Consider the following 24,946-nt stretch of genomic DNA (forward strand, 5'->3'; position numbering starts at 1 on the left):
AACACGTCCAAAACTGAACTTCCAGTCTTCCCACCAAACTCCGTTCATCCATGGTCCTCTACATCTTGGGTGATGGCAACTTGGCAACTTTATCCTTCCAGTTGCTCAGTCTGAAGAATTGGGAATCAGAATAAACTCCTCCTGTCTGTCATACTTCACAGCCAGTCTATCATTAGATCCCGATGGTCCCAGGTGCTGCTGATGGAGGATACAGAGAGCAACTCCTGCCCCTCCTATGCACCACATATCACTGAATCGAGCATCGGGGAAGCCTCCCAGGAAGATCACTAGCAGATTTCTCATGGAGAAATCAATGAGGGTTGAAAGGAGTTGAGAGCTCCTGATCCTAAGCTAGGAAATATCACATCAAATAATATATTTCTTCCACCTAAGCCATGTATGCAACCCCCTTTTAAAATAAAACTGTTTTCAAAGAACTACCCCCTCTCTGTTGATTCAAGTAATTTCTATAACAATGCTATTTAAATATGTGTCCCCATGAAAACTGGAGTACAATCCTTCTGCTAATGGTTCGCATATGACTATAAAAGCAAAACAAATGAACAAATTATAGAATGTCAAACTATAGGAAAAAAACTCCTGCTGTTTCCACCTTCCAATATACACTTCTCCTCACTCCTCATTGCTTGCACAGCCACCACCATGGTTGGAGCCACCTTTCCATCTTGCTTTCTAATTGGTATCTGCATTTTTACCCTATCTATAAGAACACCAGGGTCTTCCCTGCTCCATACTTTCCAGTGGCCCCCAATCCACTCCTCGGGAAAGACGAAGTGTGCACATGGGCTCTCATAACCCCACAGGACTTGTTCCCAGCTCGACCCTCATATCTTTGACTTTCTCATCTTGTACTCCCTCCCTCCTCCACTTCATTACCCTGATTAGTTTTCATGTTGTTCTTAGAACATCCTGAGCACACTCTGCACTCCAGCTGATCTCTCTGCCTGGGTTTTCTTCCCCCTCATTCTCTTGGCCGGCTCTTGCACCTCCTCCAAGCCTTTGTCTCAGTGGGACCCACTTCATCCATCCTTTACAATACTGCAACCCATCCCCACTCCACTTTTTTTTCTTATAGCACTTATCTCCTTCTAATATATAATATAATGCATTTATCTACTATATTTATTGTTTATTGTCAGCCATCTGTTTATCCACATCAGTGGTATCATTCCCCAAATTGTGAGCTTCAAAGGATTGAAAGTGTTTCTGTCTTTTCTTAGCAGAGCAGAATTTTGACCTAAATTTCTGTAGCCTTGTGGTTGTGACCCTCCTCAGAAGGTCTTGGATCACTCATTCACAAGAATAATTTGAATCTGAATCGTCACAAGCTTTTTACGGGCTGAGTGCTCTAGAAAAGGACTATTTTACCTGCCTCAGAGTCAAAAGGTAACATGATTTTGTGAGAAAAGAATTCAAAAGAAGTTCACATAGAGAAAAAGTTAAGAATTAATTTGTCATTTTCTGATGGAAAACTTGTTTCAAGAATGCAAAGGCCCTGCAGGATGCTCTTCAGGGAGTCATCCAGGACTTTCCTTGTGATATGAAATATTTCCAGTGATTTCTTAAAAGATTTATTCCAACTTCTGAACAATGAAACGGCTACTATACTTATTTGTAGGCACTTACATGCAAGTAAAAATACTTTTATCAATAAAATTTAAATTGCTTATCTAAATGGAAAAATAATATGAGATAGCACTTACTGGAGCTTATTGAATTTGTGAAGCTTTGACTTTGGCATATCTCTATCATATGCCTATTGCTGAGCCACTCCATCTTATTCTTTTTACTTGGCCTGCTACAAAGAGCCACTGCTCCTTCTCTCTTTTCAATTCAGATAGTCAGCCTCACCTCAGTCAGGCTTCTTCTTGCTCCACTGCTTTTGTTGTTCATCACTTCTCTAGGTCAATTCATGTTAACCTAATGAGTAGGGAGGCAGCAGAGTGGAAGGAATGTAAGCTTGATGTCAAGGAAGATGGGCTGGATCTCTGGCTCTGCTACTTTCCACATGACCTTGGGGATGTTGCACAAACTTTCCAAATAGCAACAATTATATTTACAAAATGAGTTTAATAATATCTACCTCATAGGTGAGAACTAAATGAGAAAATATATGTAAAATATGTCTCCCTCTGTGGTAAAATAGGACTAGTAATATATGTCAGCCTGCAGTTGGATTTGGTAATGTCCACCGGAGCTTTCTTTTTGCCTGCCTATTAATAGAGTTCTACTTATATTACAATTAACGTTCAACTTATCAAGAAATTAAGGCTTAGGTTTTCTTAAGGTTTTAGGTGCAGTACTCTAAGCTTGTTATTCTGTTTACCAATGTAATATGTTTGTATAAAAATAAACATAATCACTTTCTCTACTCTTTTATTAATGTTTCATGGACTTTTACAGTTGAAATATGAAATATCCTTGATCATTTAATACTATTTGCAGTTATAAATAGCATTTTCATCAATTCTTCAAGATATAATTACAATTTTAATATGGCTAATTCTTTCAAATAATTCAAACCTATGGTGCATTCTTAAAATTCAACAAGCAGGTTATTTTTAAGAATTTTAACTCCTATTAATCTAATAAATGAAAAAAATAAATGCTTTGCATTGAATTCTCATATACTTTTCAAATATCTTGAAAAACAGAAAACATACAGTTTTGATACTGACTACAAACAGCACATCAATACTACTTAAGTCAAATCTCAATATTGTATTTCTTCTAATTCTTCTTCTCTCTCTCACTATATATTTCCTCCTTCTAAAAGTGGCCAATTTGCTTCCCCACCATATTATTATGTCAGACCCAGTACACATTAACGTTGCACATACAGATTATTATCTGTGATTGTAAGTTGAGGCAAAGGACATTTGTGCTGCTTCCACGATTCTATCCAAATCCAAAGTTAGCAAGTCTCACCCATGACCCATGCAGACAAGACGCACTGGGTTTAACAGAACTAGCTGCAACTTAAACTAAGAAAGTGGAGAAAAGTCATGCAACATAGACATATTAGTTTTTCAAATCAAGAGCGAGACAGCTCTGCAACCTTAAAGGTCAGCTTCCACACTGGAAAAAGAGCACTAGAAAAAAAAAACAAGAGCCTGTGCTTCCTTTATTTTGTAGTGGGGGACATCAGAGGCAGGCATAAGGTTTCAAGGGTGGAGTTTTGCTTCATGACGTCTTGTGGTCGGCAGATTGATTGACATCTTGGCAAATCATTCCCATCTCAGGTGCTGTGTGGGATCTTAGGCAGAGCTAGAGAGGGAGATGCACCTGCATCATGTGATCACTCCCTGACAGGGAGCCTGCAATGCCGGGCCTATCCCCTCATTTGGCTACTATGCGCCATAGTTTACACACAGCCCATGGATGGTTTGTGACAAGCAAGTTAGACACTTCCTCACGAATAAACCCTGCCAGCTTCTTCAATTTTACCAAACTGATTTCACAAGTCATTTCCATCAAATTTGAGTAGATTCAGCATGCTCTCCCCACTATGTCCCTTCACAATAGGATCACCACTAATGTCTCTCCACTTGAGTTTTTGTGATAGGCTTCCCAAATGCCTCCAGAACCGTGACTCTTCTGTTCACTGACTGGTGAAATTCCAAACCTTCTTTGTCTTGTTCTCTCATCTTTGTCAAATCTACCGTTCTGTTGGCTTATGGCCAAGTCCCAATCTGATTTCTGGCTTCTGCTTTCCTTCTCCAACCCGCAACCTCAGGCCTCAGATCAATCACTTCCTGTTAATGCATGTGGACTTCACAGTTCCTAGCACAAACCTGCCCAAGGCAAGAGGAACTGAGCCAAGAACTAAACATCATTCTGGGACTCAGCATCACGTCACCATTAGGGCTGGTCTTGTCTTGATGTGGGCTGCAAGTCTGGACTCTAGCAGCTGGCCTCCGGCTGGCATCAAGCAAACCTTGGCAAGTGGCTTGTGAGCACACACACATACACATCAGGCCTTTTGGAACAAGATGGCTTGGGAAATTTACAGACACAAATAGTAAGTAGCAGGTATAAGGTTCCCCAATTTTAATTACAAGTTAGGAGAGCACAGAAGAATTTAGCAAGGATATATGTGAAATGCACACAAAAGAACCTTGGCCTTTGAGCTTGAAGGGATTTTAAACTGCAGGATTAAAGATTATACAGGCCCATCGTGGTCATACAGCATACAGCAGAACCTCTACTACAGAATGGAGTCAAAACTAATGAGATAAGACCATGGAGGCTAACATATTGTCTGTAAGACAAAGTAAGAATGAGATCTTTGAAATTAGGATGATATAAAATCAGATCCCACCAATGGTACTTACTATGTAACTGTACTTACTAAGTTACTGAAGCACTCAAAATTTTTTTTGCACTATTGAGACAAACCACCAATGCAACTGTTACTATGAGGAGTAAATGAACAGCATTTCATATCAGGACCCTAGTCCAGTGGCTGACACAAAAGAGGTATCCAGTAAATAAAAAGTTATTTCATTCCTTTTGCCCAATTAAGCAAACACATGTGTAAGAATTATGAATCTGGTCTTCCAGGACACAGAAAATATTTTTTTTCTATCTTCCCAGACCAACATCTAATAATCATCTGTATCTACTATTTCCACATTCTCATGACCCAGATTTGTTTTGTGGTAAATGGACAGAGATTGCTGCCTCAACATATTTTCCTCTACTCTGCAACACCAATGTGACCAGGGTGAATTCCTCTTTGCCACAGTGACTGGTCTGGATGCTTATGTGATTAAATTGACCCAAGTAGGAGGAGGCCCAAAACTGTCTTCTCCTGGTCATAGGTGGTATTCTATGTAGGCTTGATGCCTGGAACTACTGTATTTGTTTTGTTGCCATGAAGAAAGTCATTCTTAAAGTAAAATAAGACAGTCCCAGAGTGAAGAAGCCAGTACCCCATTACACTAAAACTAAAACCTGCCCTGGTCTTGTACTTTTAAGTAATGCAAACCAATAGTCTCCTTTATATATAAACCAACACAAATTTTCTACTACCTGTAATCAAGACATTCTAACTTTGCAACTTTTCTACCCACAATCCTAATGCAGATCAGCTATTCCACCAACACTGCTATTGTGAAGAGCATCCAATGGCCTTCCTGTTGGAGAAATCATCCGGCAGTGTTCTTGCTCCTCCATCCTTGCTCAGCCTTTGAAGATTAGATTTTTCATCAAATATGCAAGTGTGTTCAAGCATATTCATTGTAGCACTGGATGTGATAGCAAAATATTGAAGACGATAGCTTACTGATAACTGAATACTGGAAATAATCTACAGCTGCACACAAATTTTATTATTTTTCTTTTAAATATCATGTATCTAAAATGTATTTGTATGTTATAAAATTGTTATATTCTTTATATAATATTTATTTAAATATTCTTTAACATTTTATTTCTTCAATTTGTTTTTTTAGTGCATAAATTTATGTGTTCAATCACCAATAATTGAGTAAATAAACAACATATTTATTCCATAGACTCCAGGGAAAGGACAGAGCTGGGTCAGGCTGCTGGGGCTCTGGTTGGCCACAATCCCCTTGTAGGGTTGGAGGAATGCCTGAGTCTGGTCCAGGAAGCAACTCTCAGATTGAAAATAACCAACAAAAAAACTCTTCCTAAAGATTTGGCTGAGTGGAACAGACTTCAAAGCCATGGCACTTTTTGAGTTCATTTTAACATGAGACGCTAAATATGAAACAGCCGTTTGAGCTTTGGAAGGCCATCCACAAAACCCAGCTTGCGTGATGTAACTAGCTAAAGGCATCCTGAAGAAAAACTAAAGCAACCACAGCAGGAGTTTGCACACAGGGACAGAGGAGTAGCAACCCAGGGATAAGAGACTGCATCTCAAATCCAGGACCTCAAGCAAAGCCAACAGCCTAGTGTTGCCCAACTGAGATCAGTAGTGGTAGACTTAACCACCAACTTGGTTTTTCTAAAAACAAAAGGTGAACTGGCACAGACTTAAGCCAAATTGGAGCAAGCACAAAATGAATGAAGTGCTGGAAGTTTATACCTGGTAAATGTCCAGGTTCACCATGTTCACCAGTGCAGAATTCCCTGACTGTCCCACTACTTAGAAAGCTGTGATATGACAGCTAAGTACTCATTTCCTCAACAAGACTCACACTTCTTAAGAAAAAAAAAGCCACTTTCTTATACTTCCCACTTGTAATAGTTCATGTAAAACTTAGAAGAACCTTGTTTCTGCTTTTTTCTATTCTAAGTCCGCTCGATTCAGAGACTTGATGGTATTAGACTATTGGACAAAGGTGGCCATCTTTGAAAATTTTTTCTTCTATAGAACATAGACACTTGAGAAAATGTTTCTGTTGGAAAAATATAGAGTGAGAAACAGAAATCTTAGGTGTGTGGCACATTTTGTCGTTAGCAGTTTGGAGAAAAGAAAATCCAGAGATTTAAAAATCATAAATTGAACAAGTAAAATTCTAGCACAATGTAAAAATAGAATATGCATAATGACTTAGAGACGCTGTCTATCACATTTTTCAGTAAGACTGTAGACTTTATCATTGTTGTTCAGCTGCTGGGTCAAAACTCAAATAAGGTGAATTTTGTCAAGTTAATTTGCTAAGAAACAACTTCTAATACTCAGGGGAGAATCAAATAACAGATGTCAATACAACTGGTTCCTTTGTTTAACCATTTGGTTTGGGATGATATTACTTAATTGACTCTTATATTAATGATTTGTTCTTTGGATGGTTATAAATATGGTAGGTATATTGAGGTATATGGTATGGTATATTGAGGATCGTGCAAACATGAAGATGTGGTATCAAACTTCAGGTATATATTGCAGAATTAAAAACAATGATTTTACAAAAGATTGTAGAAGGACATTGACTGTGATAAGACTCACTATTATTTTTTTTCAGTAGAAGGATTCATAAAAATCTTAAAAATCTACTTGACTGTCTTTGAGAACTAGACAAAGGTGAGGGAAAAATTACTTTCCATTGCATAATTTTTTACTTTTTGAATTTTTCATTGTGATTAAGGAGTGGCATTCAAACATGAACTAAATAAATTTAGATAACCTTAAAAATAAGAAAATGCTATATTTCTTAGCAAAATGTAGCTATTTCTTGGACTTTCATCGTAAAGTCTCCCCATATGGTCTCTCCTGTATTTGTGACTTTAAGAAAAACCTCAATGCTGAAAACTAAGCTGAGCATGGTGGTGCATGCCTGTAGTCCCAGCCATTCAGGAGGCTGACCAAGGAGGGCTTGAGCCCAGGTGTTCGAGATAAACCCAGACAACATAGCAAGATGCAATATCTAAATAAATACATATGTGAATACATAAATACTGAAAATTCCCACATATTTATGTTCTGTCTTTTGAATTCCAGACTACTTTGTCTTGCAATTACCTGAATATCTCACAGACATTTCAAGAAACGACAAAACTAAGTAATTAATTTTAACTCTTGCCTTTCCCTCATAAACCTTCTCTGCCATTCTTCCTCCATCTCAGTAAATGATGTCACTTTCTACCTTTGTGCTCAAACAAACTATCTGGGGATTATTTTGGATACTTTCTCTTTAGCTGCATGTCTAATCCCCCCACTGAGCCCTAATGTCCATCTTATTTGCATATTTGCTATTTCTTATCTGTGACCCTGCTATGTGACCACGTTAGTTATACCATTATCTCCTACCTACTCTCCACACCTCCCTTCTCTATGTCATTTCCTAAAAAGCTTTTTTCTAAAGCCATCAAGTTCAAATTAGATTTCCCTATTATTTTACAAAAGGTGTCTATTTTTACTTTGCAACTCTTAATTAAGTTTACAATCACATGTTCACATTTGCGATTATTTGCATATAATCATTTTTGCCCAATTGTAATCTCAATAAGGACAGCAGGGACTGTGTCCATTTTTCCAGGTTCCTATGTCCACAACCTAGCACAATGCCTAGCACTTGAGTATGATTAATAAATTATTCTCAAAGGAATGGATCCACCAAAGGGTGAACTCTTACCCTGGCATTGTGCTAGAGATGTTACTTAAGGGCGATAAACGTCTTTTAGAACTGTCATTTATCAATGGACATTTACCTCTATGTACAGACAGATATAAAATGAGTATAAGAGGATATTTTCATGTGTGAATAGGGTATTTATAAGAAAATTTGTTGGCTAGGGCAGGGAAGGGGCATTACTGAGGGAATATATAAGTAAAAGGAAGAGACCAAGAGTTAACTTTGACTTTCCGACCTGTGAAAAGATGTGTGTGATGATCATAGGGTTCACTTCACCATTATTCTCAGAGCCTACTCTACAACATGACTATCCCCTAGATCATTCTTCTTAGGTATGTCAGAACATGTACAATGTCTGGGTGGTAGAAATAAGCATCCTATTTGTATGGTGCATGGGGAGGACAAGTGGATGACTGTCTTCAGTTCTGGATAAACCCATTATGAGATCCTAGCAAGGGAGACTAGTCCTGCCAGCTGCACTGACCAAGCATCTCAGGCTGTCTATTGCTCAGCCCATGCTGTGCCCAAGATGATAAGAATTATTCTTGAAAAAAACAACAAAAAATTAAATAAGTGACAAATTATATTTATTAAATAACAAGCAAATAGTTTATATAGATACAATCACTTGTCTGTTGTCCATGAACACTTCCCTTTCTCTTGTGAAAGATCAGTCCATGTGCCAAAGTGCAAGATAAGCAGCAATCCTTTTGAATGCCCTGTAAGGTGAAGATAACTGACAAGAAACAGAGCTCATACTTGAGTTCTCTCCTAGTACTTGCAGGAGAAAATGAACCACTTCAATTCACAAATGCAGACGAAGAATTGTTAGCTCCATTTAAAATGCCCATATTGTGCCTTCTCCTTCTCTCTCCTAACAATTAAACCAGCTGTTACTCTTCAAGATGTGTGTCACTTTCTTTGCATTTGGATCAAACTCCAACTGTGAAGATCCATTGAAGAAATAGAAAAACCCTGCAAATACAGACAAGAGAAACAGTGATTTTTTTTTTCAAAAAAAGAAATCGGGCAACAGAGAAAACTCAGAAAAATAGATAACTGAAAATATTAAGTCTTTATAGAGTTTTACTCTGTGCCAGAAAAAATACTAAGCATTTTATGAGATTGTTTTTCATTTATTTATACAACAGCCCTGAAAGGTACACACATCTAACTCCGTCTTACAGTTGAGCAAGTAGAGGTTTGGACAGATTTAGATGCTTGTCCAGACTTACTCCACAAAGAAGGAAGATGTCTGTATCATAGCCAAGTTCTAAATATTTAGGTTGTTCTGCTTCTAATCAGAAAAAACAAACAAACAAAAACCCTCTCTGCTTGCTTGAAAACTATGATCTCTTTCGTGCTTGCTTGTTTGCTTTCCTCCTTACTCCTTCCCTTCCCTCCCTCTCTTTCTCTCTCTCTCTATTTCTTTCTTTCTTCATAACATTCCTCCTCCTCCCTTTTCTCCACTGTGCAGCCTGAGGGACATTTCTGCCCTCAAAGAATCACAGTAAATCTTTCAAAACAAAGGCCACACTTCAGTGTTCTGAAAACATGGTACCCAGGTTATCTTTCAGTAAAGATCATCAACGTCCATTCACTTATCCATGAGTGAGAAAAAATGCTTTTTTAAATTATTGTTATTAAAACCTTGAGTACACAGGAAGAAAAGTATTTGCAATGTGGCCAATCACAAATTTAAACAAGACAGAGAAATCTCCCTGGGAATTAGTAATAAAAACTGGATGAGATGAGGGAGAAGGTCAGCCAGGCAATATTAAACCTGACCACATCTTTTGATGGGATATTTGCACCAACGCATGGTAATGTGATAAAGTAACACCTGAGAAATTTGGTTTTTATATACAACATGTATAAAATAGAGGTTTGTGTTAATTATCTTTACGATGCAAAACAACTCATGTGAGGTAGTAATACAGTTGGTACAGAGGTAGGTGAATTGAAATTTGGGGGAAGGAGGAGGGAACTGACTTTTTAAAAATCCTGTTATTAAAATTTATTCAATTCTCCTCTTCCCACTGATGCCATGGAATGTTTAAAGGGCCCTACAGTCAACAGAGTAAGAATCCTCTTACCAAATGCTTCAAAAACAGCGTCAACCTTTGAGTCCACCCCTGGAAAGTCTTCAGCCACCTGCCTGGGAAAGCCTGGCTCCATTGATTGGCTCTTCTCATCAAATCTATACCAAGTAAAAGAAGACCAGCTCAGGATTGCGTACAGACTGTGTTAACCAAATTCATAAATCATATGGAATTCTAGTAAATTTCCCAAGTACTGCAAATAAACATCAAACATATTTATCACTATAGAGATATATGACCTTACAGCACTACCAACTTAGTTATTAAGGCCAAAGCTCCATCAGGAGCAGGTGCAACACCCTACTATAGAAAATGCTGCTTATAATTTTTGTAATGGACGGTAAGGAAAGATCCTTAATTGTCTATTTGCAGGCATGAAGTTGTAAACAGATAAATGTACACACAGATACACACAGAGTGAGTTTAATCATTTATCTGAAATACAACCTCAAGTTCCCGACCTTAATTGGTCTGTATATACCTGCCCTCCCTCCTCACCCCACACAAGAGGAATTCTGTGGCTGCCTCCTAAGAAAAGGATTTGAGACAAGAAGCAGAGCATGAAAATATGTTTTGGGCTCATGGGCTGGGCATTGTGTGGTCTGCCCTGATATCTCAGAGTCTGGGCAGATGGCCTAGGCACTAGCCTGTCTTCAAATCCTGAGTTGTATTCATAAAACAGGACTAATGTTTCTTGTTGCTCCTCAAACAGGCAGAGATAATAAATGGGTCAATTTAAAGGAGTCCTTGAAAGCATTTGTAATGTTAATAAGATAAGACAAACACTCAGTGAGACAAAGATCTTGAAGTTCAGGAGGGGAGGCTTCATGGGGGGCAATGGGATTTGAACCAGGACTCAAAGAATGGGAAGGATCAAGTAGGAAGAGAAAAAATGAGGGACTCCAGGTAGGTGGGGAGCAGCGTAGAAGTAGAAGTGCCAGCCGAGTTGATGGAACACCACTCAGGAGAGCTGAAGCAATGTCCACTGTGAGGCACTGCGGTGTGTCTGGGGAGGTGCTGGCCCACAGTGTCTAGTGAGAGGGAAGCAGATCCAAGGGTAGAGTGGAGGGGCGATCTCCCTAACTGGGATCTAGACAAAGTCTTTCCTATTGCATCTTACCTCCAGTATTCACCCTCTACAAAGAAGTAAGTTTTCTTCTTTTCTTTATCAGAAATGGCTGCATCAATTTTCCTTACTGTTGAGGGAAAACCCAGTGTGTAGATGCTTCGTGGGTAACCAGCTTCTACTGCTTGTCCTCTGATGGCCCAGAACTGGTTTCCTATTTGTTAAAAATTCAGAGTCATATTGACTTTATAACAGTTAAAATCCTTTTAGTTTTAGAAATACATTTGAGCACCTTAAAGATGAAGCCTAGATTTTAGATTTAGTCTCCAGCTCCATAGTGGACATTTAACAAAAATATGCATATTAAAGGAATGAACAAAAATCAAATGAATGAATTTACAACCCTGGGTAGTTTATCTTCCTGTGTTCATTTTTTTTAACCCTCAGATATAATAGAATATGACTGATCTTAGCTATTTCCTCATAACCTTTAGCAACTTTAACAGCCAAAATTTGACACAGTAGAGAAAATTAAAGTCCTCTTAAGTTTGATTGTCAGAGAGTTTATTTCAATGTTTATATAATAATTACCTTTAAAAATGAAAACAGTATCCTTGCTAGTAACTTCACATGCAGCATCCACACTTGAAGGAAGGGATGGCCAAAATGAAGAGATCAGATGAAACTCAGGTTCCAGGGCCCTGAGAGATTTGCGCCAAAAATGCCTGAAATCCATGTGAAGAGAAGTGTATATTGAAAAATAGTCTTTCATCTTTAGCACAATTTCCTCCCTGTCCCACTTCTCCCACTGTCTCCCATTCCTTCATCTTCTAGGTTAGATTCCAGATGGAAATTAGGTATATCAACATTGGAAAAGTAGCTTTACTTTTTCTTCAGAACACTGCAAAGTGTTTCCTGTCACAGATTTCCAGAGTAATGTCTTCTGTGAAAGGAAAGTTATCCTACCATGAAAACTAAGCTTTAACTACCTGTAGGGCATGCAAAATGGTGTAACACCATGTTACCGTCCACACTTTTCAAAAAGATTGTGTGTGTGTGTGTGTGTGTGTGTGTGTGTTGCTTAAATATATTCTTGTATATGCCTAGAATAATTCTGGGAGGAAACACAAGAAGTATTGACTGTAGAGTCATCTGGGGAAGCAAAAATGTAACTTTCATTTGGGCAGTATGAATGTGTAGCATGTGTGTATATATCAAACTGTAAGCAAATTAAATGTAATACTTATCCTGGCATCATTTTGAAAGGAAGCACAGATAAAATTCTGAATCTAAAGATCTACTTGTATCCTTTGAAAAGTAAATATGACTTAGAATGTCCAGGAAAAACAATTCAAGATCAAGAACCAAATCATCCTGAGTTTTCATATGTGAACTTGGCAATTTAGGAAAATGTGGAAAGGAGAGCACCAGATCTGAATGATTTGAAGCTCAGGGGAAATGTTTTTTATCTTACATGTTTAATGTTTAAATATCTCTATCAAGTTTCTGTTTGTTTTCTTTCCTAAGCATTTTACATCAAAAGGATAGAGAGGAAAATATAATTTTCCAGCCTGACCTGTCTTTAAAGAATAGGATTTCTCCCCTGAGGGTGCTGACTGCGTCAAAGGACAAAGCAGGATCGCACATGGCTGGTGGTGAGCCTAGCCCAGACTCTGGTGAGCTAGACTTTGTGGGCACCAGGGGATTCCGAGGGGGGTCAGTGGCAGGTCCTGAAGGAAAGAGTAAAGAAGGCAAACATGAGGGGAAAGGTGATGTGGATTTAGATGCTTTGCAAACATCCTCAAGGTGCTGTGAGCTAAATATCCAATACTCACATGGCATCCTTGGTTGCAAAGCTACGATACCTGTTTTGACCAGCATCACTTACCATAGAGGGACTGAATGCCATCCACATCATCTTGAGAAAGGCGGAAGCGGGCCAGGTCTGTGAAGGATTTGTAGACTGGATACATCAAGGCTTCAGGGTTGGCCGAATGAAAGAGACCCAGGGAGTGGCCAAGTTCATGAGCAGCAACCAGGAATAAATTGGTCCCTACTTCAGAAATATAAAAATAGTTACTTATTCCCTAAATACATGTACATTATATAGGTAGCTGTGCAATTTATTTATTTCTCAGAACCACACAGGCACACAGGGCTCTTTTCGTTTTCCTGCCTTGTTCATTGATTAATTGTGCAATTAACTGATTACACATTTAATGGAAAGCCAAGAGTATTTCAAGACTCATTCTTGAAATTAATCAAGAGAAAGTACCCAGGCACAATTTCCTCTCTGTCCCTCCCCAGCCTCAAGAGCCTTTTTACTCCTATGCAGATATGAAGGGACTTGTTTAGCATATCAACAAATATTTCTCTTGTTTGCCAATGAAAAGAGAAACACTGTTTCAGTGTATTAACATTTTCCAGTCACAGTCTCAGTTAAACAGATCACCCTGTATTCTGCTCTGGACTCCTTGAACAATCATACTCCTGTGGCTTTCTATTGGAATATTGCCTGCATAATTTTTAGCCTCATCATCATTACACACATACTGAGTCCAAAAAGATGAATTATGATAGATGTCATAGGATTTGTAAAATTGGTTTAAAGTATAACATGATCAATCATGTCTAGTGTTTGTTACAAAAAAGATTTTGGATATACAAACGTGGACTGCATTCAGATTTTTTCTTCATATTATATATTTAAAAACCCGCAATTGGAAATTGGAAAGCTTTCAGTAATTATGATCGACAAACAAGTAAGTATACTTTTTAACGTATTGCTTGGGCAATTTGCAACCCTGGGAAAGTTCTCGTTTAAGACTGTAGGAACCTTACTTTGTACGAAGATGTAAATTGAATCAAAACAAGAATTTCATATAGCACTAAACTCACATATGTATTTTCTACAGATATTCTGTTTGTATTTTCATTATAAATGCAAATTAAATCTCAGAAGTAGAATTACTTGTTTCAGTCATTTTTTGGAAAACTTTGGAAGACATTCCCCAAACTATACCATTATGAACTGAGAAAATTTCTTCCACCTAAATAGTTTGAGTATTGTATTGGGGTTGGTCCTTTCTTTCACAAGTCCCCCAATAGTCTTCTTAACCTAGAAGTAGTAAAATGTTGACTGAGCCATAAAGAACAAAAAGAACCTAAGTTTCTGGAATTTAGTTTTGATTTATGTCTGAAAAGCACAGTTGGTGGGAGAAATTGCATAAACAATATCCAGGGCACCTTTTAGTGTAGATGCAATGCACTATACCATCTCTTGTATATCTGCTGTTAATAATAGTCCTCCTTAGAGCACAGACAGTCCACAGTCATTTAAAAAAAAAATAACAATGATATTTCCTATATTGAGCTTACTAGGAGAGGGAATAAACTTTTGGAGGGATGGGTACTGGGGATTGAACTCAGGGGCACTCAACCACTGAGCCACATCCCCAGCCCTATTTTATATTTTATTTAGAAATAGGGTCTTCACTGAGTCGCTTAGTGCCTTACTGTTGCTGAGGCTGGCTTTGAACTTGCAATCCTTCTGCCTTGGTCCTCCGAGCTACTGAGATTACAGGTGTGTGCCACCACACCTGTCAGGGAATAAACTTTTAAACATACAAAAATTTGTTCAATAATAATAAAACAAAACTATATTCTGGGGGCTGGGGCTGTAGTTCAGTGGCAAAGTACTTACCTAGCATTTGTGAGGCACTGGGTTTGATCCTTAGCACCACATAAAAATAAACAAAGGCATGCTGTCCATCTAATATATATATATATATATATATATATATTTTTTTTTTTTTTTCCCTGACAAGGCAAAGTGGCACATGCCTGTAATCTCAGCAGTTTGGCAGGCTGAGGCAGGAGGATTGTAAGTTCAAAGCCAGCCTCAGCAACTTAGCAAGGGCCTAAGTAATTTAGTAAGATCCTCTCTCAAAATAAAAAATGAAAATGTGGCTCAGTGGTTAAGTACCAATGGGTTCAATCCTTGAGACAAAAAAAAAATTATATTACATAATATATACATTCTGTTGATCCCTAACCCAATGGGAAATACAGAACAGACATTTTCTTAATAATTCTAAATATAAAGAGAAACTAACACTCTATCACATGTAACACTAACCTGCTGTATCCTTTGTCCATTGCTCATCGTCATCGAAGTGAGCATCACCATTAATCCCTGGCCCAGGTGCATAGGCATGAGCCAAAACTTGTCCAGGTCCATCAAAAGGGATAAAGTCTCCATGTTCTAAAAGGAAAAAAAGAATTTTTTTCCTTTTAAAAAGATAGGCAATTATGATCTCTCCTGAGCCATCAATGAAATAGCATCTGATAAATACTTGCATTTCATTTGATTTTTTTAATTTTCATGATTTTTTTTTTTTACCTCTAACTGCAAATGAGATCATTATGTCAGCCTCTCCTTCATGCATCCTGGAGAATGTGAGTGGAGTTACCTCCTCCCAGACTTTCAGAGCTTTCTCAATGGCAGAATCAACAGCATCTCTTGGCAAATCCGGGGTGTAATTCACGATTCTAGATGAGAAAATATGAAGAAAGTAATGTTTTCTCCTGTGATACAGCCAATCAAATTTCAATAACATGTGAGGACCTCTTTGGACCCATTACCTGTAAGTAAGGTGGTTTTTCCCCCACTTTGGCATGCCAGGAAATGTACTGAAGTGACCAACGTCAGGAACTCCACATCTGGGCTTGTTGATCACTTCCAATGTGTTAGAGTCCAGCTTTCCGGTCATTTCCAGTCCAAGGAACTTCTGCATTTCTTGGATTTTTTTAACAACAGGACTACTGTCCTTTCTTCTAACAAATTGTTTCCCATCATTTGCAAGGTTGTAATATTTTTCTAGGTATTGCTAGTGGAATAAGCACAGTTTTTTAAAAAAAGATTTTTAGAACTAGCTATTCATAGTAAAATTTTAGAGTTCCCCACTTTTCTTAATCTATTTGAAATATTTCTCTAGTTTGCTGAAATAATAAATGTCAAAGTGCATTTAATTCTTCAGTTAGAGACTTCTCCTCGCCCTTGCTTCACATTTGTAACCAAACATCTCTGCAGCTCAGTTTGTTACCAAAACATGCAGGTGAAATAGAAAATTGAGATAAATTTCCAGTGCCCTTAAATGAGAATTTTTTTAAAAACTATAACAAATAAACCTCTTTGAGCATAAATATTTTCAGGTTTCAAGGAAATTTATTCAATTTTCCACTTTATGTTTTTCATAAAGATCTGCCTTAAGAAAAATGTTGGACAAATTCCCTTGTGCAAGCATATCAGCACTATAAATATTTAGGTAAAATTACATTGGATTAAAGTACCCAAAGTAGTTCCAAGCAAGACATGGTTCATAAACTCTTCCCTTGCTATTCATGTTCCTCAAGCTGCTACTCCTGTGCTGCTGTGTGATCTCAAAAAATACCCAATATTTCTAGGCTTTCTTTCTTCCAACATAAAAAAGAGTATCCCAAATGATGTGATATTGAGACCTCTTCATTCTAGTACTTTATAAATCTCCATCCTTGAACTATTCTTATGCAGTAAGTCAAACCCTTCTGTGGGCAGCAGAGATGGTTTCCCAGCTTGGCCCCCACCAATGCATGTGAGGGCTATTTCCATTAGTTACCTGAAGAAGCTCCATGCTGGTGTCTGCTCCTCTTGAAGCTCCATTCAGTGGATAGGCTGAGCAAACTGCCACACACAGCAGCAGAACTGGAAGACTCCTCATTTCCAGTGGCTTTCCTTGGATCCGAGATGCCTTTTGCCCTGCTCTCTGTCTACCTCCTGCTAAGTCCACCCTCTGCAGCTCAACATTTATAGAGTGATAGTGTTTGTTTAGATCACTCGCAGCTTGACTCATCATTACTTTCATCCAAATGGCAGCGGGACCATATCCAAAAATTCCGAATTCAAAGTAGGATGATATAACCTACTTTACTAATTTTTCTCAACCTTCCCAATTTTGCAAGGCAAAATGGTGATTAATCTCCAGGAAATGCTTCCTGTCGTGGCAGAAGAGAAAACTAGGACATTTTTTTTTTAAGATGGAAAAATTGACTAGAATTCACTGGCAAATTATGTTTGTGTTTGAGAGTGGTAGACTGACTTGTTAAAAAGTCAGAATTGTGCAGAACTTTTAAAAGCCGTTTTATTTTAAAAACATACTAAAATTAAATATAGTGAGATATAAGCAAATGAAAAGATGCATACACATAGCTGTAATCTATATTATATGCTATTATATTTTAAAATATAGGACATAATATCTAGAAGAAAATTCATTCTTTTTTTTGTGTCTTGAATTTGAAATACCTGCAATTGATTTCTGGTTGCATTTGCCAATCCCTAAAAATAGGAAAAGTTCATGGGAAAAAAAGAACAAAGATGGTCTATTAAAAAGAAGGAGGGATATGCTTTTGGGGTCAGTTTTGATTATTTACCCAATTTATTAGTGAGTGGTGGAACCATAATAGCTATTCCACAGAAACTTGTAGAATTGAAATGAATGACATTGCTCACCGAACTGGAATTCTATCTTTGTCTTCTACCTTATTATTCTTTTTCAATTTCATTTCCTCATCCTTAAATTCAAATTAGTAGATGATTTGAAGTTGAAAAAAAAAAGACATCCTAAATTCTCTCTTCATAATTCTTCTTTTCTCTTCTCTTCTTCTCCCCTCCCCTCCTCTCTCCTTTTCTTTCCCTTCCTTTGTCAACTACAGTGTTGATCACATTATTGGTATATAATAAATGCTTATAAGGAAGATGTTGAACATTCTCAGGGAAAGTTTTTCTTAAACATTTTAGGGTCCACTTCCCCGTCTCTTCCCTGATCACTGCCTGTTTATTTGTTTCCTAAAATGTAGAACATTCTGGGAATGAGAACTAGGTAAAGTGCTGAATTAAAATTTTGTACACCTAAGAGGTAATTAATAAATGAAAGTTTTGCTTCCTCCATTTGCATTTTGTTTTATTTTTATATGCTTCTTAATAATTGTTGGAGAGATTTCACCCACTAAGTATAAAAGATGCAATTGGATTTCCCATTGGTAGTAAGAGTTCTAAAACTGGAAGTGTCCAAACAGATGCCAGATGCTCACGTGGCAGGAAGCCATATACAAATTTAAGCATCCATTTTTGGGTTAGATTCTACATAAAAACAACTCAAAACTAGTGTTCTAAACATACAATTCAAACAAAAACAAACCCTAGTGTTCTGTGGTTTTCCATTCCTTTGGGAAAAAAATCTGTATCTCGTCTGCATTGAAGTAAGGAGGAAATATTTGTCCACACTGATGGGTGGACAAGGTGGATGGGGGTGGTGGCAGAACCTATACCAAATATGAATTCCAGGAAGGAACAATGGAGCCAACTGGGGAAGGTAGTAAGAAATCAAAAACAGAAGGGTTACAGCAATTGCAATGCAAATTCCTTCTAGATGAAGGCTTCTCCTTGCATTTTGTTGATTAAACTTGAAATGCCAATTCTTTAATGAAAAAGAATAATCAAATCAAAGAACAACTGAATAGAACAAGGAAAAGGAAGAAGGAAAGAAGGGAGGATAGGTGAATTTATAATGAATACGAGAAATGGACATTTTCCACAAAAGAATAAAATGGCTATTCGATAAAACATCGTTTATTGCATGGTTAAATATATATGAGGGACAGATAATGGCTGGTTTTATAAATCTGACTTCCGTAATCTTGGATTCAAATTTAAACTGATCCAAACTTGCATTCTGCTTGTCCAAGGAACATTCAATCTGATAAATCTTCACATTTGTCTTCCTGTTCACCATGCTTCTTCATGACTAATGAGACATGATGAAGCATGATCCTTGCCACAGCCAGCTGATATAATCATTCAGCTATATATTAATTTATCAAGTGTCTGAATCTGAAAGTCTTTGAAATATCCAGATCAAGAGTGTAGACTTAAAGAAAATCTTAAAAGAGAAATTTAGAAAAAGTTACAAATCAAGGTAAAGTTAATTTTAAATTAGTTTTTTTTCCAAAAGTGGGAAAGAGAAAAGGAACAAGGAAACAAGGAAATGAAGGAAAGAAGGTTATAATCTAGAAGAGATAGTACCTATACAATTAGCTCTATAAGAGATAAATCAAGAATTAGAGAAATACAAACTAAACCTACACTGAGATTTCATCTCACTCTAGTCAAAATGGCAATTATCAAGAATACAAGTAACAATAAATGTTGGCAAGGATGTGAGGGAAAAGGTACACTAATACATTGCTGGTGGGACTGAAAATTGGTGCAACCACTCTGAAAAACAGTAGTATGGAGACTCCTCTTTAATATGGAAACTAAAAAGAACAAATAAAAAATTTAAAGAAAGAAAGAGATTGTACTGGAGTGAAGCAGAAAGTGTTTGCTTCAAGAGAAGACCATAGGTAAAGCAGCAAATGAGAATCCAGAATATTTAAACATGGAGGAAAATTCAGGTATAGAATAAACAGCTATGCAGAGGCAAAAAAGAGTGTGGGGCTAGAGATGTAATCCAGCTGTCAAGTGCTTACCTTGCATACACAGGGCCCTGAGTTTGATTTCTAGCAACACATGTACACGTGGAAAATGGCAGAGTTACTTCGTATTGAAGAGAAGGATCATAATGAAATATGAAAAAATAAAATTGTGGGATGATAGTTTGGACCCTGATAATGTAAGATCGTTAGTCTGCAGCTAAGATGTTTAGAGTTCATTCTATTTTTGGTGGAAAGTCATGTTTCTACAAAATACAATAAAGTGTGATATACTTATTATAGAAAATTTAGAATATACTAAAAAGTAGAAAGAAAAAGTAAATCATTTATAGTCATGGCACAGGAGAAAAACCTATTAATACCATTAATTATGTACTTTCTTCTAAATTTTTAATGCCAGCATATTATCTTTTACATCATGTTAATCATGGGAATTTATAAAATTTTATCTTTTCCCCCCCAAATTCTGAATCTCACTAGCCGGAGAAAAGTTTTAATAAGGCACTATATTTCATCTGATTTGAGGGATAAATCATATTGCTTACAGATTTTTTTTTCCCACATGTGCTTTTCATAGTTGAACTCAGGCCATATTTGTTGATTTTTTAATGCCTGTTTTGAACAGAAACTTTCAAATATTCCAGTTGGAATTTAATTAGAATTAAAAAAGGGGGATCAGGAACAGATGATATCTGTACCTGGGTAGTTTAGTTTTTTTTTTTTTTTTCATGTGTAAAAGCACAATAGCTCAAGCTCTCGGGATTCCTGTCTTGGCATGTGAGCTCTCCTCTCCCTCTTGTAAGTGTTCCTACCATGATGCCATTCACTCCATGATCCATTGAAGGAGGCCTCAGCAGGGCTGAACCCTTGCCTACACCATGCCCTCAAACATCCTGAATTAATCCTTGAAAAATAGCCCTTCTCCAGATGGTGGGAATAAAACTAATTCTCTTCAAAATAGAAAACATTTTGAAAGATGGCTAGATTAGCTAGAACTAGCCAAAACACCAAGCAAAATATGTCACTAGTTTGAAGAATGATCCTTTAATTCTGATAAAAATAGCAAGGGGCACTCTGCTTCAGAGTTCACCTGAAAACAATGACAAAATGTGAATCTCTGTCAACACTTCTCCATAGACTAAGAAAAGATGAACATTTCCAAACACTCATTCTGACAGCCAAAGTGAATATTCTGCTTCCAACTCCGAGGACGATGAAGGGGTTGCTGAGGAACATAATGCAGTCACATCGAGTCAAAAGATTCAAGCTCACAACAGAGTAGTTTCAGCTCCTGTTTGTAAAGAAACATCTTCAAGAGAATAAAAAAGAGATAAAACAAATGATTTAGTTCAAGAATATTTTGAAGCTCATAGCAGTTTAGAAATTTTAGCCTTTGATAGAACATTGAAGAAGTTAAAGAGAGACAAAACCGGTCAGAAGTTTGTGCAATTTATTGAGCAAGATTCTCTTTTGTTGTCTGCTGAATGTGAACAACTAAATCAACACATGAAAAATCATTTCATAAAAGGATGCTGCAGTTCCGTCTTGGGTTCTACATGGTACTTTATGATTTGGGTCCTAGGAGAAATTTACTAGAAAGGTTTTGAAACACCAGGCTGCAAGATATTACTATTCGTGCTGTCATCAATGTCTTCCTTCCTGGAGTCAGTGTGAGATCAGTCCTGAATTCTATAACAGAAGAAATCTTTGATTGTATGGGTGATCTCTGGAGTGTACTAGATCAGTTAGAGTGGATAATCAACAAATTTAAAGAAGATTCCTCTTTGAAACTCTTTCTTCTCTTCCACAATTTGTATAGCCAAATGATGAGAGGGGATAATAGCCAGCATATTAGTAGACAGTTGCCATCTTTATGTAACATACACCTCATAGCATCTACCAATCACCTCAATGCTTCTCTCACACGGAATCATGCAAAGCAGAGTCTATAACTGGCTTGGGTGTGGCACTACGACACAGAGCCCTTATACTAAAGAAACTTCCTTGTAAGAATTCTGGTTAAATAATCTGTATCCCTACCACTTAGTTCCTGACTCCTGTCTTACAAAGTCTTACCACAACACAAGGGGGATTTTTTTTTTCAAGCTACTAATGAACTATAGGCTGAGTAACTGATGTCTTTCCTACATTCTTTTCAAAATTTTCTTCTCAAAGTTCACTAGCAGTGTTGAGAGGCATTTCTCATCAAATAATTATCTGACACTCTAGGCGCTGTTAAATGAATTTAGGTACCACAAACTCACAAAAACAAAGAAGGGAACTTGGGAATGTTTCATAATTCCTGCTGGCTATGGACCATTGATTGATCTCTTGGAAAATGAGGAAGAAGAGGCTTGAAGTTGTCCTTTGCTCTTGAACCTTCCATGGAAGTGTTGTTGTACCCCAGCTGCCCCTTCCCTAGTTTAAAGGGCTGTCTTATACCCAACACTAGGCTCTTTTTTCAGCAGTTAAAATGAGGCAGAGATATCATCAATTAGAAGTTTTGATTAGCCTGACTAGGTACCATCTCTAGTACTAAGCAGTGGTCCTCAAGTTGAGAAAAATGTGCCTTTTATTTATCACATCTATGGAGATTTCTTGCTGGAACAGTGTGCTCAGGGACTATTGGGAACTGGATTTTAAAAATTCTTTTATACAAGAGATATTATTCTTATTTTTGAGGGCTTTCCAATACTTCTCAAGTTGATTATTTGCAAATATGCTTGTTCCAGAGTGTGGAAGTACACACATAGGCATTGCATAAATCTGTTTCATTTGCTGTTCTTACTGTCAGAACTGATGAATGTAATGGAGAAGACAGATCATCTCTTACTGCTTCTGACAAAAGATTGGGAAGAAGTAATAATCCAGTTTCCTCCTTTTGGATTTAGGCTACATACCTGCGATTGGGGGAATATAACACTATTTATAACACTGGGGTAATGGGAAAAATAACAAAGAGCATGCAGGGTGTATACCCAACCTAGAAAGCATGTGAACAGTGGGTCACGATGTTTGGAAAAGCTGACATTCTGTGCCATGACTTTCATGATTCAAATGAAAAACACTGGCTAGAGAAATAAAATCCTGAATTACATTTTAGTAATTGTTTTCAAGACAATGGAAATGAAAACATTTAATTATTTTTGCAAAAAAAAAAAAGAAAGAAAAGCATAATGACTAAGATCACTCAACATGAGTGGTAAAAATGTTGAAATCCATCATTCAAATTCTTTGGCACTGGCAAAGGCTTTTATGTGGCTCCAGGCAACTCTGCTCTTATGGAAGGAAGAAGAACATTTTGTAATACTCTTGTCATAAATATTCCAATTGTGTAAGAACAGAATAATAAATTAATTTTTAGTGGTACCTCAACAGGCAGTATGTCCCATCTGATTATAGGGTAAAAAATGTCACTTAAGAAATACTGTTTCTCACATGAGGATTAGAGTGGAAGCAGAAGGAAAGATTAGGACCAAACCTAGCTCCAGGCTACAAAATCCACCTGGTGAGCAATCCTTCAATCAGAAAACTGACTTTGTCAAACAGCTGAGTAACAGCTCTATAAACTTTTGGGAGCTTGACATACACATTATGGAATTGTTCATTTTTAGTCAGTTGGCAATTACATGTCTTTAAGCAATTTTTTCCCCCAAAGATGGTTTAGGATTTACTGATTTTTTTTAACCCTTCAGAAATTTATTTATTTATTTATTCTTTTTTTTTCTTTTCTTTTTTTTATTGGTTGTTCAAAACATTACAAAGCTCTTGACATATCATATTTCATACATTAGATTCAAGTGGGTTATGAACTCCCATTTTTACCCCAAATACAGATTGCAGAATCACATCGGTTACACATCCACATTTTTACATAATGCCCTATTAGTAACTGTTGTATTCTGCTACCTTTCCTATCCTCTTCTATCCCCCCTCCCTTCCCCTCCCATCTTCTCTCTCTACCCCATCTACTGTAATTCATTTCCCTCCATGTTTGTTATCCCATTCCCCTCACAACCTCTTATATGTAATTTTGTATAACAATGAGGGCCTCCCTCCATTTCCATGCAATTTCCCTTTTCTCTCCCTTTCCCTCCAACCTCATGTCTCTGTTGAATGTTAATCTTTTCTTCCTGCTCTTCCTCCCTGCTCTGTTCTTAGATTTACTGATTCCACCAGCATGTCTGAGCATGGCTTTTCTTAAAATATCGTTTGTCAGATAACTTGATGAGTATGAAATTCTAAGGTCACAATCTTTTTTCTTTCTTCTCATCTCAAGATTCATTCAATAGAGATACAGCTTTGGTCTTTTTATAGATAGAAACATATGTGTTCTGGCCCCTGTTAACAGCAAAATATCTTTAGAGTTCTTCTGGATGACTAGAAGTCACAGAGCTTTCATAAGACAAGCACAGATAGGCCTCTGGGTCTTCTTTTTTCCCAATAGAGCTTAACAGTCCCTATAAAAAGTGGGGACACTCATTCCCAAATGAGAAAAACTTTGTTTTTCATGCTGTTAGTTCTGTTTTTCATTCCATTTCATGTGCTCTAGTGCAAGAAATCAGCTAGGAAATCAGCTACTACAGTGGCTACTAGGTAGTTGTCTTTTTGGATCAAAACTTTTTTCATTTAATATTTTTGGTCAGATAAGTGTCAACATCAGAACTGATCTTTTGTGGAATATGTCTGGTAGCAGCGATTAAGGTGTATTAGAATGTGTAGAAAGTGAAGTGGACTGTTTAGAGGCTATAATGATCAAAGTGAGATATAAAGGCAACTTGAGCCAGGCATGGGACACATGCCTATAATCCCAGCACCTCAGGAGGCTGAGGCAGGAGGATCTTGAATTTAAAGCCAGCCTCAGCAATATAGTGAGGCCCTAAGCAAGTTGGTACTGGGGATTGAATAAAATACAATAAAATACAAATACCTGAATAAAATACAAAAAAAAAAAGGCTGGGGATGTGGTTCAGTGATTAAATGTCCCTCTGTTCAATCCTCAATACCAAAATAAATAAATAAAGGCAACTTGAAGGACTCCAGATATCAGTAAAAAGAATTGGTGCAGAAAAAAATGATATGGACAGAACAAAGACAGGCAGGGTGAGAGGCATGGCATGGCCTCATGTCCTATAAATTGGGAAGACTTGAAAATAGCTGGTCTATAGTTAAAA

The 24,946-nt window shown here is 37.3% G+C and overlaps 1 protein-coding gene and 1 pseudogene across 2 annotated transcripts; one reads left to right on the plus strand and one right to left on the minus strand.

Moving 5' to 3' along the window:
* Positions 1–8,946: 8,946 nt before the first annotated feature.
* LOC144249010 (stromelysin-1-like) lies at positions 8,947–16,999 on the minus strand. 2 transcript variants are annotated; one of them, XM_077797703.1, is made up of 10 exons: positions 16,898–16,999; positions 15,885–16,129; positions 15,643–15,791; positions 15,379–15,504; positions 13,129–13,293; positions 12,817–12,970; positions 11,832–11,965; positions 11,295–11,454; positions 10,169–10,272; positions 8,947–9,047 (listed from the first exon to the last, which is right to left on the minus strand). In XM_077797703.1, the coding sequence occupies exons 1-10, from the start codon at positions 16,997–16,999 to the stop codon at positions 8,947–8,949; spliced, it is 1,440 nt and encodes a 479-aa protein (XP_077653829.1). The 2 variants fall into 2 exon arrangements, with proteins under 2 accessions (XP_077653829.1, XP_077653828.1); XM_077797702.1 differs by having other exon boundaries at positions 12,817–12,975; positions 13,128–13,293.
* A 3,940-nt stretch (positions 17,000–20,939) lies between these two features.
* LOC113185379 (origin recognition complex subunit 2 pseudogene) lies at positions 20,940–21,782 on the plus strand (annotated as a pseudogene).
* Positions 21,783–24,946: the final 3,164 nt, after the last annotated feature.

The sequence above is a fragment of the Urocitellus parryii genome, chromosome 4, assembly GCF_045843805.1.
Source record: "Urocitellus parryii isolate mUroPar1 chromosome 4, mUroPar1.hap1, whole genome shotgun sequence".
Lineage (NCBI taxonomy): Eukaryota > Metazoa > Chordata > Mammalia > Rodentia > Sciuridae > Urocitellus > Urocitellus parryii.

What these genes read in the sequence shown, in the direction of transcription:
- LOC144249010 (XM_077797702.1), bottom strand. Translation starts at nt 16,999, where the DNA reads ATGAGGAGTCTTCCAGTTCTGCTGCTGTGTGTGGCAGTTTGCTCAGCC. An exon ending in GATCTCATTTGCAGTTAGAG is followed by an intron (nt 15,505 to 15,642) that starts GTAAAAAAAAAA and finishes TTTTCCTTTTAG; the next exon opens with AACATGGAGACTTTATCCCT. An exon ending in ATGGACAAAGGATACAGCAG is followed by an intron (nt 13,294 to 15,378) that starts GTTAGTGTTACA and finishes TTTCTGAAGTAG; the next exon opens with GGACCAATTTATTCCTGGTT.